The 14,705-nt window shown below is 46.4% G+C and overlaps 1 protein-coding gene across 6 annotated transcripts in view; it reads left to right on the top strand.

The window, feature by feature from the left end:
• The window catches only part of RREB1 (ras responsive element binding protein 1), a 127,146-nt gene that overhangs the window by 87,266 nt on the left and 25,175 nt on the right, over positions 1-14,705 (top strand). For all 6 annotated transcript variants that reach the window (XM_075416975.1, XM_075416970.1, XM_075416972.1 and 3 more), the window contains one exon: positions 14,100-14,289. In XM_075416975.1, coding sequence (XP_075273090.1) covers positions 14,100-14,289 — 190 coding nt within the window. The remainder of the gene's footprint in view (positions 1-14,099; positions 14,290-14,705) is intronic.

Here is a 14,705-nt window from a genome sequence, read left to right as displayed (position 1 = left end):
ATCTTTTTGGAAGGGTGCAGATTTCAGTATCTTGAGGCGTCAGCAGTCTCTTCTGAATACAGTTTCATAATAGAATGGCATGGAGCAGAGCCATCCCATTCTGTTAAAAGGAATTTTTTCTATTAAATTTTCCATTTTTTAAAATTAGAAAACCTTGGTAAATATGTGTAAAACCATATTTTAAAGGCAATATAAGTGCTGTAATTGTTGGGGAAACTTGGTCCAGCAAATAGTAGTTGGTTAAATGAAGGCTGCTGTTTCTGAAGTAAATGAAGTAAATTTTCATTGTAGAGCAAAACTGAAGCAGTTTTTCTGGCGAGAGCTCTGCAACCTCCACAAAAGAGAGTCTGACATAATTTTGCCATATATTTTATGCTTTAGAGATAACAGCTCTCATATTTGGCTTATCCTGGCATTAGCCTCATTTTGAAGGTTCTATGAAGATGTGACCTCTTTGCAAAGTTATATGCCATGGACCAGAGTGGAGTGGTGGATTCTCTTGCTTTGACTGATGGATAAAAGATTACAAAGTAGATACCCTTCTAGCTTGGCAGCTTTGCGGTCTGCTGCAGCAGGGCAGGAAGACACACTGGCTGTGCAACTCTTTCTCTATGATTAGGAGACCTGCTGTTGGATAATATTCTCCTGAAGTGGATTTTGCTACCCTTGATTGTGTGGAGAAACAAGGGCTAAAATGTATTCCTAAATCAAGGCCGTGATTGTCAAGTGCTGCGGGCGTGAGTTAAGGCTGATGCTGGGATGCCAGTCTTTATGGGCTTTTCTAAATGGCCGTAAGGAGGTTTTTGTCAAATATTTGCTTTAGCAGTTTAAGACATGTCAGCGGAGATAGGGCAAGACAAGGAAGCTGTGGTTCTCCCTGGTCAGCTAACATATTCAAATGCAGCTTGCCCTGCCTGTCTGTTTTAAAATACACCGTTTGTCCTAGTTTAGACAAGTCAAATGACACTGTCTGCTTGGCCCAACCTAGCAGAAAATCCTCTGGTAAGCAGAGCAGTCTGTGCTGCTGTAGAGGTGACTCTTTCATCCCAAAGGAAATGGGTTAAAATCCTTGGCAGGCAGGGGCTGTAATCCCCTGGTTTCCAGGGTTATGCAAGACTGTAGAATTCAACAAGATATGCTGAATGTGCCACACAATTCTCAGTCCTGAATTCATGTGACAGAAATGATTCCTCTTGGTGAGGCTTAGGAGTGGTTTTTTGAGTAAAAGAGATGTAGAAAAGAATATTTTGCTAGAGTATGAGAGAAGGAGGCACGTGTGTATGGGTGCACTTGTGGCGGGAGAGCAAACTGCAGAATATTAGAAGGCGTTCATCGAATCCTGGTGTTTGCCTGTTGCAGGAGACAAGGAGGAAGAACTCTCCTTAAACAAAGTTCAAACAAATAAGAAAGCGTAGCAGCTGTGTTAGAGCAAAGAGCAGGGAGCAGAACGTGCTCAGTCTCTTTTTATTGCCCATACTGCAAAAGCAGAGGTGCTTGACAAGGACTCCTGTGAGGTGGGTACCAGATGCCGTGCATCCCTGAGGCAGGTGCGCTGGGCCTGGCAGCTGCTTTGCACCTACCCTTTCAGGTCGCCCGGCACAGGTTGTTTTGTTGTGGCCAAAAATAAGCGATGCTCCGTCTGTCTAGCCGTGCTTGTCTTTGTAAACCACAGGGCAAACACCCGGGTCCGATCTTCTCCCCCAGGTAGTCAGTATAAAAATGATTGCAGACCTCGGCGGCGGGGGGGTGTGGAGGGATGTGGGGAGATGCAGCGGTGTGCGTTGCCTTGGTGGTGGTACCAACCACTCGGCGGGGATGCACCCTGGCAGCAGCAGCAGCAAAGTGCCGGGCTGTGCAGGAGCTTCTGCCTGGCTTCCTTGTGGTCCTGTAATCCTGCACTTGTAGTGCTGTTGTGTAAATAGAGCTTCTCGCCCCCAAAGCGTCTGTCTGTCTGTCCCGGCCCCCCTCTGCTAAGTAGCAGAAAAGGTAAGGCTGTCTGGGAGCCCCCGGGTGGGTATGTGAGCTGCTAATTTACAGGGTGGGCCATTACCCTTCCAGATACTGTCAAATGAACAGCTTTCAATCACAGGGTTAGCTGTTCCAAGTCAGATGAAAAGACAGCCCGCATTGTCTTCCCCAGTGCTGCTTTTTCATGTAAAGCCGGGAGCACCGCATTGTTGACTTGCAGCAGAATAAACAATACTTAATCCACTGATTGTGTGAGAGGGGCTCCGGCTTGGGAGAGTATCTCTTGATTATGTAAAATCCTAAATCGTGCTTCTTTGTCTCCTAATTACGGTAAGGACTGCCCTGCTCTCTGTAGCAAGAATAGGGCCCTTTATCCCGCTGACAATGGGCTGTGGCAGTGTATCTCCTCCTCGGCATTACCCCCCTCTGGTCAGTATCTGTCCCTTTGAAGCCCCGGGACCCGCACCCTAATTAGTGACATGAGCTGATGCCATCAAGTTTGCCTGCAGTCCCCCTTAGCAGTGGGAGGTGGCCCAGGCGTGCTTTCTGATCCCCTTCGCCTCTCTACCTGGATTATTTAAAGACCGTCTGTCTCCCTGCAGCTGGGGCCTCAGGACACCGTCTATTTTGGTGAGTTTGTATCTGAGTGTTGATATAATTAGCAGAGCACCGAAACGCTGTGCAGCCAATAGGGAAAATGAGAAACCTCGCTCGCAGAGCTGGGTAACTTCTCTGGAAACTTTTGTGGTGGAGGGTTGCTGTCAAACATGGTAATGTGCTCGGAAAGGTCGCCTGACAGGCAGCTCCAAGCAGCATCAGCAGTGCCAGCAAAGGAGATGTGAGGATTTACTGGGGAGAAACCTCTCCAGGCGCTATGTGAGGTTTCTCCTCTTTCCTTTGGCAAGTACAATGGAACAGGCTTAAAGGAAAACGTGTGGCTTTTAAAAAAGTGCAGGCACTATAAAATTCCTCTGTTGGGTTTCACTGTAACCAGAGCGTACCCTTTATATTCCCTCTCCTTCTCCTCCAGGAGGATTCTCACAGCAGTTAGTGGTGGATACACTAGCAGGCTGTGCTTGCCATTCAGCGTGAGCTGGACAGGCTGGCAAGTTGGGCAGAGAGGAACCTGATGAGGTTCAACAAGGGCAAGTGCAGGGTCCTGCACCTGGGGAGGAACAACCCCATACACCAGTACAGGTTTGGGGCGGACCTGCTGGAGTGCAGTTCTGTGGAGAGGGACCTGGGTGTCCTGGTGGACTACAGGTTGACCATGAGCCAGCAGTGTGCCCTGGCTGCCAAGAAAGCCAATGGGATCCTGGAGTGCATTAGGAAGAGTGTGGCCAGCAGGTCGAGGGATGTTCAACTCCCCCTCTATTCTGCCCTAGTGAGGCCCCATCTGGAGTACTGCATCCAGTTCTGGGCTCCCCAGTTCAAGAAAGATGAGGAGCTGCTGGAGAGAGTCCAGCGGAGGGCTACAAGGATGGTGAGGGGACTGGAACATCTGTCCTATGAGGAGAGGCTGGGGGAGCTGGGCTTGTTCAGCCTGAAGAAGAGAAGGCTGCGAGGGGACCTAATAAATGCTTACAAATATCTGAAGGGTGGGTGTCAGGAGGATGGGGCCAAGCTCTTTTCAGTAGTGCCCAGTGACAGGACAAGGGGCAACGGGCACAAACTGAAGCAGAGGAAGTTCCATCTGAACATGAGGAAGAACTTCTTCACTCTGAGGGTGACAGAGCACTGGAACAGGCTGCCTGGGGAGGTTGTGGAGTCTCCTTCTCTGGAGATATTCAAGACCCTCCTGGACAAGGTCCTGTGCAGCCTACTGTAGGTGACCCTGCTTCGGCAGGGGGGTTGGACTAGATGACCCACAGAGGTCCCTTCCAACCCCGAACATTCTGTGTGATTCTGTGTCTCTGAACCAACAGCTAGAGGTTTTTTAATTGTTCCTTCCTCACAGCAGCAAGGAGACATTTATGCTGCCTCTCATGCTTGTGTATCTTCCTGAGGAGAGGAGGAGGGTGGTGGCGACAGCGTTGCAGTTACCTCCTTTCTTAGAGACATATTTCAATATCAGTTCTTAGTGAGAACAGTTGTGCAGTTTGAACATGGCAAAAGCCTGGGTCTGAACGAGTGTTATGGGGACTTCCTGATGACGTTTGGTTCAGCGTGGCATTGCCTTCAGTTAGGGGATTTGTTTTTGCTAAGTTTTTATAGGAGACAAGAAAGAAATAGAGATTGCAGAGTGTGAAAGACACCGTCTGCCTCAGTCACTGAGCTGACCTGGTGACCAGAACCAGTAGATGCGTGCTGCCATGAACGGATTCAGGGTAGATTAAGGTTTTTGACCTTTTACAGAGCATGTCCAAACAGTGATAGAATGTATTAAGCTTTGCAACTTGCCAAATCCCAGGCATATTTTCACAAGGACAGCAAAAGCAGTTCTCTTTGCCCCAGGGTAACGTACTTATGTAGAACTTCCAAAGAATACCAAAAGCCGTTCACAGTCTACCTTCTCCTTCAAAACAGCCTACCGAAGTTTTGCTGAAACTTGTCAAGTCAGGTTGGCTAGAGGTTGAACATCACCATGGAAAGGTGTTGTTTTGAACAATGAGATCTGTAACAGGCATAGCAACAGAAAAGCTCAGGTCCTGGAGTGGAAAGTGTCGAGACACCCTGACCATTGGTGTCTGTTGACATCTGCCTACAGTTTTGCCAGGGCAACCACTGTGAGCTCTTGTTTCTGAAAACTCTCCCAAGTGGAAAATGCTGTCGTTGTGTCTTGGTGTTACCTGGCTTCACTCAGGAGGAGTGGGCAACTTAAATGCACTAGGGATGGTGTCTTGGACTGTCTGAGTAAATTGTTTCACAAGATGCCACACACAGCTTGCGATTCAGTCAGGCTGGTCACCAGGTTTCCCCCTTTGGCAGCACATCCCTGTTCTTCAGTGCATGGTGTCAGGTGGTGGGACGCTGCAAGACACCTGAACCTACGTCCCAGTCTTAAAATAATTTTGACCAATTCACGTGAGCAGCCACATTTGAATCAGGACAAAAGGAAGTGGGTTTTGAGTCAAAATGATTCCAGCTACTTAGAATATTACGTTTATTGCCCAATTACTGTTCTTCAGAGCAGTTCTGCATATTGACTTTGGGGAGATAAAATAACCAAGAAAACAAATTAATGCAAATTTAAAGTGTACAGAGATTATTTCAGTCATTAGCATCAGTAGAAAAGACTAGTACAAGACTAAGTTGTGTACAGAGCAGCAGTGTGACTGAGTAAAAGTATGTTGTACAGGATGTAAAAGAGAAAAAAACCCAAACAACAGAAAAAGCCCCATAAGTTTCATTCATGTCTTTGCCAATGCCTATTTAAGCAACTTTAGGAATTCACTTTCTATCTTTTCTCTCCTTATTAGTAGAGAATAGTCCTGCTGACTTCATTTTTGTGAAGCACGTTGCTGTCTACATGTGGTCAGCCTTTTGTGGGGAGAAGGTGTTGGTGACATTGCAAACTTACAAGAGTGAAGGTGTTTGAAAACTAAATGTTGTTTGCGATTTATATTACTTGTGAGACAAAGCTATGGGTCCCTGGTGGGGAAAGGATGGTTTTTTCTTGATTGTTGACACTACTGTTACTGGAAGCAACTTGAAGCGTGACTGACAAGTAGTCTTCAGGCAGCATTGTGAAGTTTCATACTACGTTTCCATCTCTGTCACAACTGTTGGTGTGCCTGGTTCCTTGCTAGCACTTCAAAATATGAAATGTTATGCTCTTTTAATGCAGCCAGATATTTCTGAGGTGGTTGTATCCTACACAGTTGTTGAGTACTGAGAGAGAGATGGAGAGAGAGCACTCCAGCATGGACATGTTGATGGACCTCCTTGACCTTTGGTTTTGGCACACTATAATTTGGCCCCAGTACTTCCCTTCTTAGTCATTCTTTGGGATTGTACCAGCAGGGATCATTTAGGTAGGAACTGCTGCTGGTGTTCCTGGGTGCTAACAGAGTCAGTGCTACAAGGCTGGTTACAGCCAAGGATGGAGGTGCATGAGGGCCACTTCTGTGGCATTGCGGATTTGACTGACTCTCCTGCTCTGCTCTGCTCTGCTCTGCTCTGCTATGCAAGCTGCTAGCTCGGTGTCTTGCTGATAGGAGCTAGGAACCGAGTCCTGATCTGTGTTGGCAGCATTTTCAGTGGAGGAGCAATACCGTGAGCCAGCTGATGACAGTGAAACCCAGCTCTGGTAAATGCTAGGACCAAAAATACACTGTGGTAAAATGCAGCTCCTAATGTTGATAAGGCAGAGGAGAGGGTATGCAAGCAAGCCGGTGGATGCATCCTTTCACTGAGTGAATGGAGAAGTAAAATCAGTGGGCTGAGCATCTGTCTGTATGCTGGCTTGCAAAAGGAGACCAGAACTGCATTTTAACTGTTTCCTGAAGTTTCTGTTCAGAAAAGAGAGATGGGAAGCATCTGAAGAGCAGCATGAGTCCATTGCTGGTCTAGAAGTGGTCAGCTCAAATCAGGGAGCTCATCCTGCAAGGAGACTGGGAATACAGAACAGCTGGGTAAAAATACCGGATAGCGAATGGACACAGGGAGTGACGCTCTCGTGTGAAACTGTGTGGTGTGTCACATGGTGTTGAGTATCTTAGCTCAGCTGCAAGAATAGAAAGCGGGTGAAATGCAAAGCTGACTGTAGAGGAAAGCTTCTCGTAAAAGGGAAGGAGGAAAAGAGGGCTGAACCAAAACAGGTTATGAGCATGCCTGCCCGATCCTGATGACCAGGGTTTGGTTATACACAGGCTCTCTCGGAGTGCTCGCTGCTGCTGATGGTGTTAGCAGTCCCGTCTGCGTGCCGAGCACAGCTTGCCTGCGAATGTAGGTGAGGGCAAGGATGTTCAGTCCGGATTTGGCTGCACCTGTTTGTGAGCCCTGTTGTCATCAGTGGGTGGTTATAGGATAGACAGGCACCTGGAAGTGTGTTTCTTCTTCGATTACTTGTGAAAATGGTGTTGCTTTTTTAACATGGTAGGCACAGATTTTTTTTTTTTCTAAACTCTTCCCCTTAATCTTAAAACTACAGAAATACTTGCCTTCCGTATTTGAAAGATGTGTTAGAAGGCAGGAAGAGCTTTCCTTCTATTACCCTGAAGGAATACCAGAAGGTCCACTTGAGTCTGTGTGCACAAATAATGACTTTTATTCTGGATGCTGTGCAGCTTCCAATTCTGGTAGCTGTAGGGGACTGTGCTGGTCATGGGTTTTTTTCCCCAGGTGTGCTAGCTCTAATTATTAAACCCTTCGTTGTTATTTATGTTGATCTTCAGCTTTTGCTTTGTGATTCTGTCCAGCCAATTTCTTAACACTTCTGGTTTTTAAAACTTTGACCTTTATTAAGTAAAAAGGTCATTATGAGAAAAAGAACTACTTTGTGCAAGTGTCTGCAAGCCATATCCCATTTTCCCTTTATTTGTTCTCAGTTGCATGCTAATTCTGCTGGAGTAAATGGTTGAGTAAGCTACTGTTCCACTGGGGCAGAGGTATTTAAATCTGGCACTGTTGAAGTGCTGCTGGTACATGCAATTCGTTAGAGTGTTGGGAAGTAGTGAAATATTTTTTCTTGATTTTTCTTTGTTCACACACAAAGAAAGTTAAAAGTGGCACAGGACGGCTCATGCCTTTTTATTAAACCCTATGGTGGTTAACTTCACTTGAGTTACTCTGTGGGAGTCACGATACACCGGTATGGGCGCTGGCTCTACAGCATGCTGCCAAGTCTCTGAAGCACGACATCAACCTGGTTTGTATCAGATCTGCCCTGGCTCCTACATGGTACTGTTCTTGCCTGTACCACAGCGTGGCCATAGGAATGCTCCCAGCACTGTGCATCCTGCTATTAATAGAAGGGCTGGCGCAGTGGTTTCAGCCTTTGCTGCACCCAAGGGTGGCTTTTTTGAGGGAGAGAATTAAAGGGAGCGACAGGACACGTTGGTAGCAAAGTCAGACAGCCAGTGGGGAGGTGAGAGGGAGGAAAAGTTAAAAGAAAAGTCCTGCCTTTGCTGAGGAGGTGAAGCATCGTGCACTGAACCTCTGGTGAGCTGCGCCCGTCCCCCTGTGCGCCAGGAAAGGGGAGAGGAGGCTCTCCAGCCCTTTGCGGCTGGCAGCGAGTTGGCTCCCACTGCTTCTATGCCGCTTGCGATTTCGGCGTTGACTCATGTGGCGTTGGGCGAGGTGGAGATGGAAGAGCAGCAGGTCCTTCGGGGTCAGACACGCTGTGATGCTGTGGGGAAGGAGGCAGGAATGGTCATCGCAGGACAGAGGGAGGACCCGCAGGGATCCCTGGGAGCGAGGCAGGAGCGGCGTTCGCAGCGCTGCTGCTTTTCCATCACTCAGCTGCAGCAAGTGGTAGAGATTAGTGCAGCTGTTGGATGTTATTTCCCAGGGCCCTGAGTGTGGAGGCCAGGAAGGGGTTTTGATCCAAAAAGAGAGGAGTATCTGGACCTGAGTGGGGTTGCACAGGAGCAGAAACCAATTTGTGCGCTCTCATCTCCCTCCCTTTGCCTTGCCCCAACAGAAGTGAGAGAGAAGCAAAGGAATCCGTTCCTGAAGGGGAATATGTCTGTAACCTGCTAGTTTTTCTTTCATAGGTGGTGAAAGCCCTTATGTTTAAAACCATCCTTTCTCCATCTCCCCCTCCCTGTCGGCCTCCTCTGCAGCGCACGTTACTGGTGCGGAGGCTGGGAGCCTGCTCCTGTCCCTGGTGCAGACATGAGTCAAGTGCAGGGAATCACCTGTGTTTCTCTTCTGCCCAGGTGTATTATTTTTAGGTCAGCATAGCATTTTCTTTGCTGGTAAGGAGAGCCATATTAATTCAGCATAATGTGAGACAGAAGGGAGAATAATAACGACAAAGGTAGAAATTTATATACGGTACAGATTAGGGATTTCAGTGGGAGGAATTAGGTGACTTAATAACATAACTGTGTATTAACGACTTCTGTCTCAGGATATGTTTCATTCTTGTTTTGTTTTCCTTGCTTCTGTTTGTGGCAGTTGCTAAAGAGCACAGACCGGAAAGGAATGAAATGGTATCAAGCTTTTTATTTTAGATAAGGTCTAGAAATTAACACTGGTTTTATTTGTTGATGTGCACAACATGGGCAACATAATGAGTTGCATGGGTGAAAACTTCAGGTTTTTGTTCTACTCTTGTGTGGTTTCAGAAGTATAAGTACAAGAATGCTAAATGTTGCTTTCCCTGTCCCACTGCCAGTCTCAGTTAATGTAGACCATAGTGTTTGTTTAACTTCTTGGTGACAATGATGGATATAAATACTTGGCACTTGTGTCTTGACTACTGAAATGTAAAATTTAGGACTGAATGTTTTGACTGCGTTACCCTGAATCAAAATCAAGACTGATTAATTTTGCTTGAAATTTGGCTCTTTATTTCCTTTCTAAAGTGTATTTCCTTCTGTATAAGAAAAAAAAAGCTATTTCCATTGCTGACAAATTAGAATTGGCTCAGAGGAGAGAGTAATGCAAGGCAACGGGCATCGCTTATGTAAACTTTTCTTGCATAGGTGCCGCTTGTTATAAGTGTAGCAAATCCTGGCTTGCCTCTTGAACGAGCTGCACAAAGCATTGACTATTTCTTAAAGCCTGTTAAAATGCTTTTAAATCCTAATTAGCATTACAGATTTCAAGAATACTAACTTATTTTAGTAGAAAGCTTTTTAATGGTGTGTTTTTACACAGAGACCTTGTCTACACTTAAAAAAAAACCCAAACGATAAAGGTGCACTGGTGTAGTAATAATTAAACAGACTTGCCTGGCGTGACATGTGGCCTGAGCACCAAGGTCAGCCTGGTCATTGCACTGTCATCGCACAGTTAGATTTCGGTTTGCTTTTGTGTTTTAGCAGTTCTATTTTCTCACCTGCATGCTTTGTACACCCCTGCCAGCGAGCCAGAGCCCTGGTGTTACGTTTACATTGTACAGGTGTGAACAACAATGAAACGTAAAGGCAGCTGAGAATGAAGCTCATTTTAAAGCGGTCTTACCTGCTAAAAGCAATTTTTTCCTTTTTGTTTAGAATTGAATCTCTCTACTTGGAACTGAACAGCTTTCTTCTCTCTGCTCTGTAATCGTATATATAGAATGGAAAACTGTGGCCAAGACTAGCAATCACGTGATAACACAGCAGCTTTTATTTGCTACATCTGGAAACTTACCTTGCAAGTGGAGTGCATTTAGCTCTCAGGTGTTCAGCCATTGCTCTGCCTGTTCTGCTAACAACCTCAGAACCTGTTCCGATCTCCGTTCTCTGTAGCCATACCATCCGTGTTTGAATTGGCACTGCACGTGAGCAGACTTGTGAAATTGTAAGGAGAGGGGGTTTTTTTGGTGTTTTGTTTTTTTTGAAGTTCATCATGAGCAAAGTATTACCATCTGTTTCAGATGCTTTATTTGATATGCTGGACTTTTCAGACTTTCCACAATTATTTAACTTTTTTTTTTTAAAAAAAAGAGTTTAAGCAAGATGAAAAAATGTTCATATCACCTAGGATTCCTTCCTCTTGTCTTGTTTAGACTGTGGGTTTAGATTTAAAAATACTGTAGGCATTGATACTACCTGAAGACAGAAAATAGTACTGATGACAAAACACAGAAACCAATGGTTAGGCTTCCTTGCAAAAAATTAATGCTTCCAGTTAAGGCGTTGTTAGACATGGCAGCTTACTCCGTTTTAAATTAACACAAGCCTTAGTCAATACACATGATGCTTGCCTTAACTAATTAGGTTTTGAAGCTTAGTACCTGTAAGGTTTTTTGGAGGTGGCACCTGTCTGTATCTGCATCTGCATTGCTGGTTGTATTCAAAGCTGTCATTTTAGGACAAACTCGGACTCCCTTTGCTCAAGGTGAGAGAGAGGGAACTCAACAAAAACATACACACACAGAGGAAAGAAACGTCGTGCATACACTTGGGCAGATGGGCCATGTATTTTAAGTACCTTGCATCCGTAGCGGAGACTGACAAGCCCAAGTGAGGTCTGTGGAGCCTGACGTCCCGAGCCGGCTGTCCGGTGGCACCCCCAGGCATCAGAGCGGCTCTGCGATGACCTTCCCTTGCCCTTGGGGATCAGCGCGGGCGCTGGAGCCTGCCTGGGGACCCTGCCCTGGAGGGGCTGTGCCCACCTCTCTCCCAGAGGGCTTGCCTCGGGCTGTTCCCATTCCAGCTCTCCCAGCTGCTGCCGTGGAGGCAGGGAGGGCACCCACACATCCCTCCCGTGCCCCAGCTCCTGGGTGATCCTGCAAACCGTGATACTGGGGAGGGTGCTGAGCCAGGGCGTGGTGCATTTATGTGCCCTGAAGTGCCCGCATCTTGAGGTGACAGGTGTGATTTGTCTGGATGTTTCTTTTTTCAGCCAGGAATGGAAAAAGAGCTTAATCTTTTCCCAACATTTCTTTTTGCTTGCTGATCCTTCACTCACACCAAGAAAAATAGAAGACTAAGGACGAAAGAGAAGAATGCAAAAGGGTGTTTATGTGTTGTGAAAGAGAGAAAGTACATGTTCCTTTTTCAATATGTATTACTCTTGGTTTGGGAGAAGGGAGGCGGTTCCCTTTGCATGGAAAACACCATTTTTAAATTGCAAATTTTTACTGTCCTGAGGCATAGTAGTTGATACAGGTGTACTACGAAGGACTTTCACACGGGTCTCTGCTCTGAAAGATTTACTCTCGAGTGCAGCTTTTGACAGGAGCCCTAAAATAAACCAGTGCTTAAAATCAGCATGTCACACAGTCCATGGAGGTGAGGGAGAGTAAGATGGACGAGGCACACCTCCCCGCTGTGTGGGAGGGCTGGCTGCCTGCCTGGGAGCGCTGGCTCCTGCTCAGCCCAAATCCTGGGGGTACCGTGGCAGGCGCCAGCTCTCCCAGTAGCTCTGTGGTCCCGTCCATGGTGGCTGTGCCTGCCCCATCATGCACGAGGGGACACGGCCGCGGCACTGGGTTGCTGGTCCAGGGGAGGCCCGGCACATCGGGGACCCTGGAGCTGCCTCAGGACACCCCAAGGTGAGGCTGTGCGTCCCTCTGCAGAGCAGCTGGCCCCACGGACCGCCGGCGATGCTCCCGCTGGTACAGGAGCATTGCTTGCAAGGCCTCGTTGTCTGTCTGCTGGTGTACCAGGAAGAGTGTGCCAGAAGCATTGCTTGCTTTCACACCAGGTGTTTTCATCACCTCTAAAAAGGATTTTATTTCAGTAGCCTGCAAGCTCTACAGGTGACTGCTCTAACCCTTTCATGCTCTCCTTCCCCCAGTGGATTTGGTGGTTGTGCGTTTGTGTTTTCACTGAAGATGAAAGCTTTGCATCATGGAGTAGGTGCTGCCAAGTGAGCTGGAGGAGAGCCGTAGATCCTGACGCTGGAGGAGCGCTATGTGTTGGCATTCCCGCTCCCTACCAGAGACTGTTGTCACCATTAGCAGTCCTCCTTAAGTGAACAGTTGCTTTGTAAATGGCAGTGGTTCGGTATTTAATGGAATGCAGGGACTATGCTGGCAATAATTCTAAAGGTAGGATGCAAGTGAATTGACAGGGGAGATAAAACAAATTAAACGTCCAGTGCATAATATTCATGTTCCAGCCTTCTGGGTACCGTGATAACAGAGGCTATGTTACATATACTTCACACTTGCTTCTTTCAGCACTCAGAGACTATGAGTCCAGTTGCTTTGTGGCTGACTTGATTATCTCTTCATTTTCAGGGAATAAAAAAGGTCTGTGGAAGTTTATGTAGTGCTAAAAAGAACAACAATGGGAGCTTGTTAGGGACTGGACAGGGAGGGGGTGGTTTCAGGATTTTGTCAGAAGTCGTTTCTAATTGCAGGATGTTTTTTTAATGAGTAGGCATATGTCCTTTTCCTTGATGTGGAGGGCGAAGACAGTATGGGGAGAACTAACGCAGGGGGAGACGTGAAAATCTCCTAGTGCATATGACATCCTCGCTGACAAAATCTGACTGCTTCGTGTTCACTGGTGTTTACTTCTGAGCAACCCATCCATTGGTTGCAAGCTGGAACTGTGCCTGCAAGGAACCGTGTTGAGTGAAGCTGTGTGTCACTTGTTGAATATGGAGTGGACGTGACCTGTCACGCTACAGAGCTCAAATCCCAGATATTGAAAAGGCGGTAGGCGTGTTTGTTGACGTGTTGGCCAAATGTTGCCCCGTAGTCCTTACTGCCTGCAGCACAGCTGCGTTTCCAACACCTTTGATGGCTCAACACAAGTCTACTTGGTGCAAGAAACTTTTGTTTAGCTGAATTTGGGATTTGAGAACTTAAGAAAAACAAGAAATCATAGCAATAAAGTGTGGGTAGGAGACGACGTTGCTTCTGCATTTTTCTTTGGGGCACGCTGGCTGTGAAGGGGGTGTATGAGTGTCAGAAGCTTTGAACCTGTTTGAGGTCTTCCTCCTCTGACCCTGCCCCCCTGCCAGGAGTGCTAGTTTTCCTTTTGAAATGGTGTATTTCTCCTAACAGCTTTGAGAAAAGTCAGTGAAAGTTTATGGAAAGGCAGTGCAGAGAAAATTCATACACGAGTATTTGGGTGGTGTTCAGTAGTATGTTTTAAGCAGTAAGTAAAAAAGGTGCTATTTATACATTTGCAGCTGCCTGCTGCTTAGGTCTGATTTAACCTCTCCTTGTCACTGGTGGTTTTTAAAATGTCTTTTATTTTAATAGTACTTTTTAGTAAAAATGAAATGGTGTAAAGCCGTTGAAATATTTTATGTTGGACAATGGGAAGGTTGTCAGAAGGCTGTGGTCTCAGCTGCCACTTTGCCGTCTGGCCACGACGGACACTCAGTTCTCACGTGCTATGTTCTTTAAACTTCCAATGCGCTTAATAGCCAGTAACTGGTAGAGAGTGACTGTGACTGAAATGGCCTTTCTGTGGTGATAGGCATTTGATGTGCTGAGGCTTTGTTTTGCATTTAGCAGGTTCTTCGTACCATGGGGTGAGAGGAAGGAGGCTGTCCTAATCCAAGAAGAATGCTAGTTCTTAAGCTTGCAGCAGTCAGTAAAGTAATTTTTATTTTATTCCTTTCCTTTCCAGGTGTGACATCTGTTGTATTACCTTTCGTACTCATCGGGGATTACTGCGCCATAATGCAGTTATCCACAAGCAGCTTCCCAGAGATCCCATGGGAAAGCCTTTCATTCAGAACAACCCTTCGATTCCGGCAGGCTTCCATGACTTGGGATTCACGGACTTCTCCTGTAGGAAGTTCCCCCGCATTTCTCAGGTACTCTCTGTTCTTCATAGCTTAAGGTACCAGCTGATTCAGTGCGTATCTTCTGAATTCACTGATGAGAGACTCATCCTCGATGAGGCAGAGACTGGCTGTAGAATGTTTTGTGGACAGCACATTACCACTGTCTGTGTAGGCTTCAAACACTTTCTGCCTTTCCTTTTTTTCTTTTTTCATCTATAGAATATTTGGGTTATTTTTTTTCAGCATTCCAGCGGATAACTATTGGTGTAAAGATCTATAAAAATATTGTAAAGGATAACTTTGGTGATGTTAGATCCTTGAACCTTCCAGCCTGCCCATTAGTTCTCTCTTTCCCAAACCCATCCTACATCTAAAATCCATAGGGAGAACACATGGTAAGGAAGACATTATTTATTTTAATTTACTGTGACAAGGATGTAGTTGTG

This window comes from Opisthocomus hoazin, chromosome 3 (genome assembly GCF_030867145.1).
Source record: "Opisthocomus hoazin isolate bOpiHoa1 chromosome 3, bOpiHoa1.hap1, whole genome shotgun sequence".
Taxonomy (NCBI): Eukaryota; Metazoa; Chordata; class Aves; order Opisthocomiformes; family Opisthocomidae; genus Opisthocomus; species Opisthocomus hoazin.
This window is presented reverse-complemented; position numbering and strand designations above follow the sequence as displayed.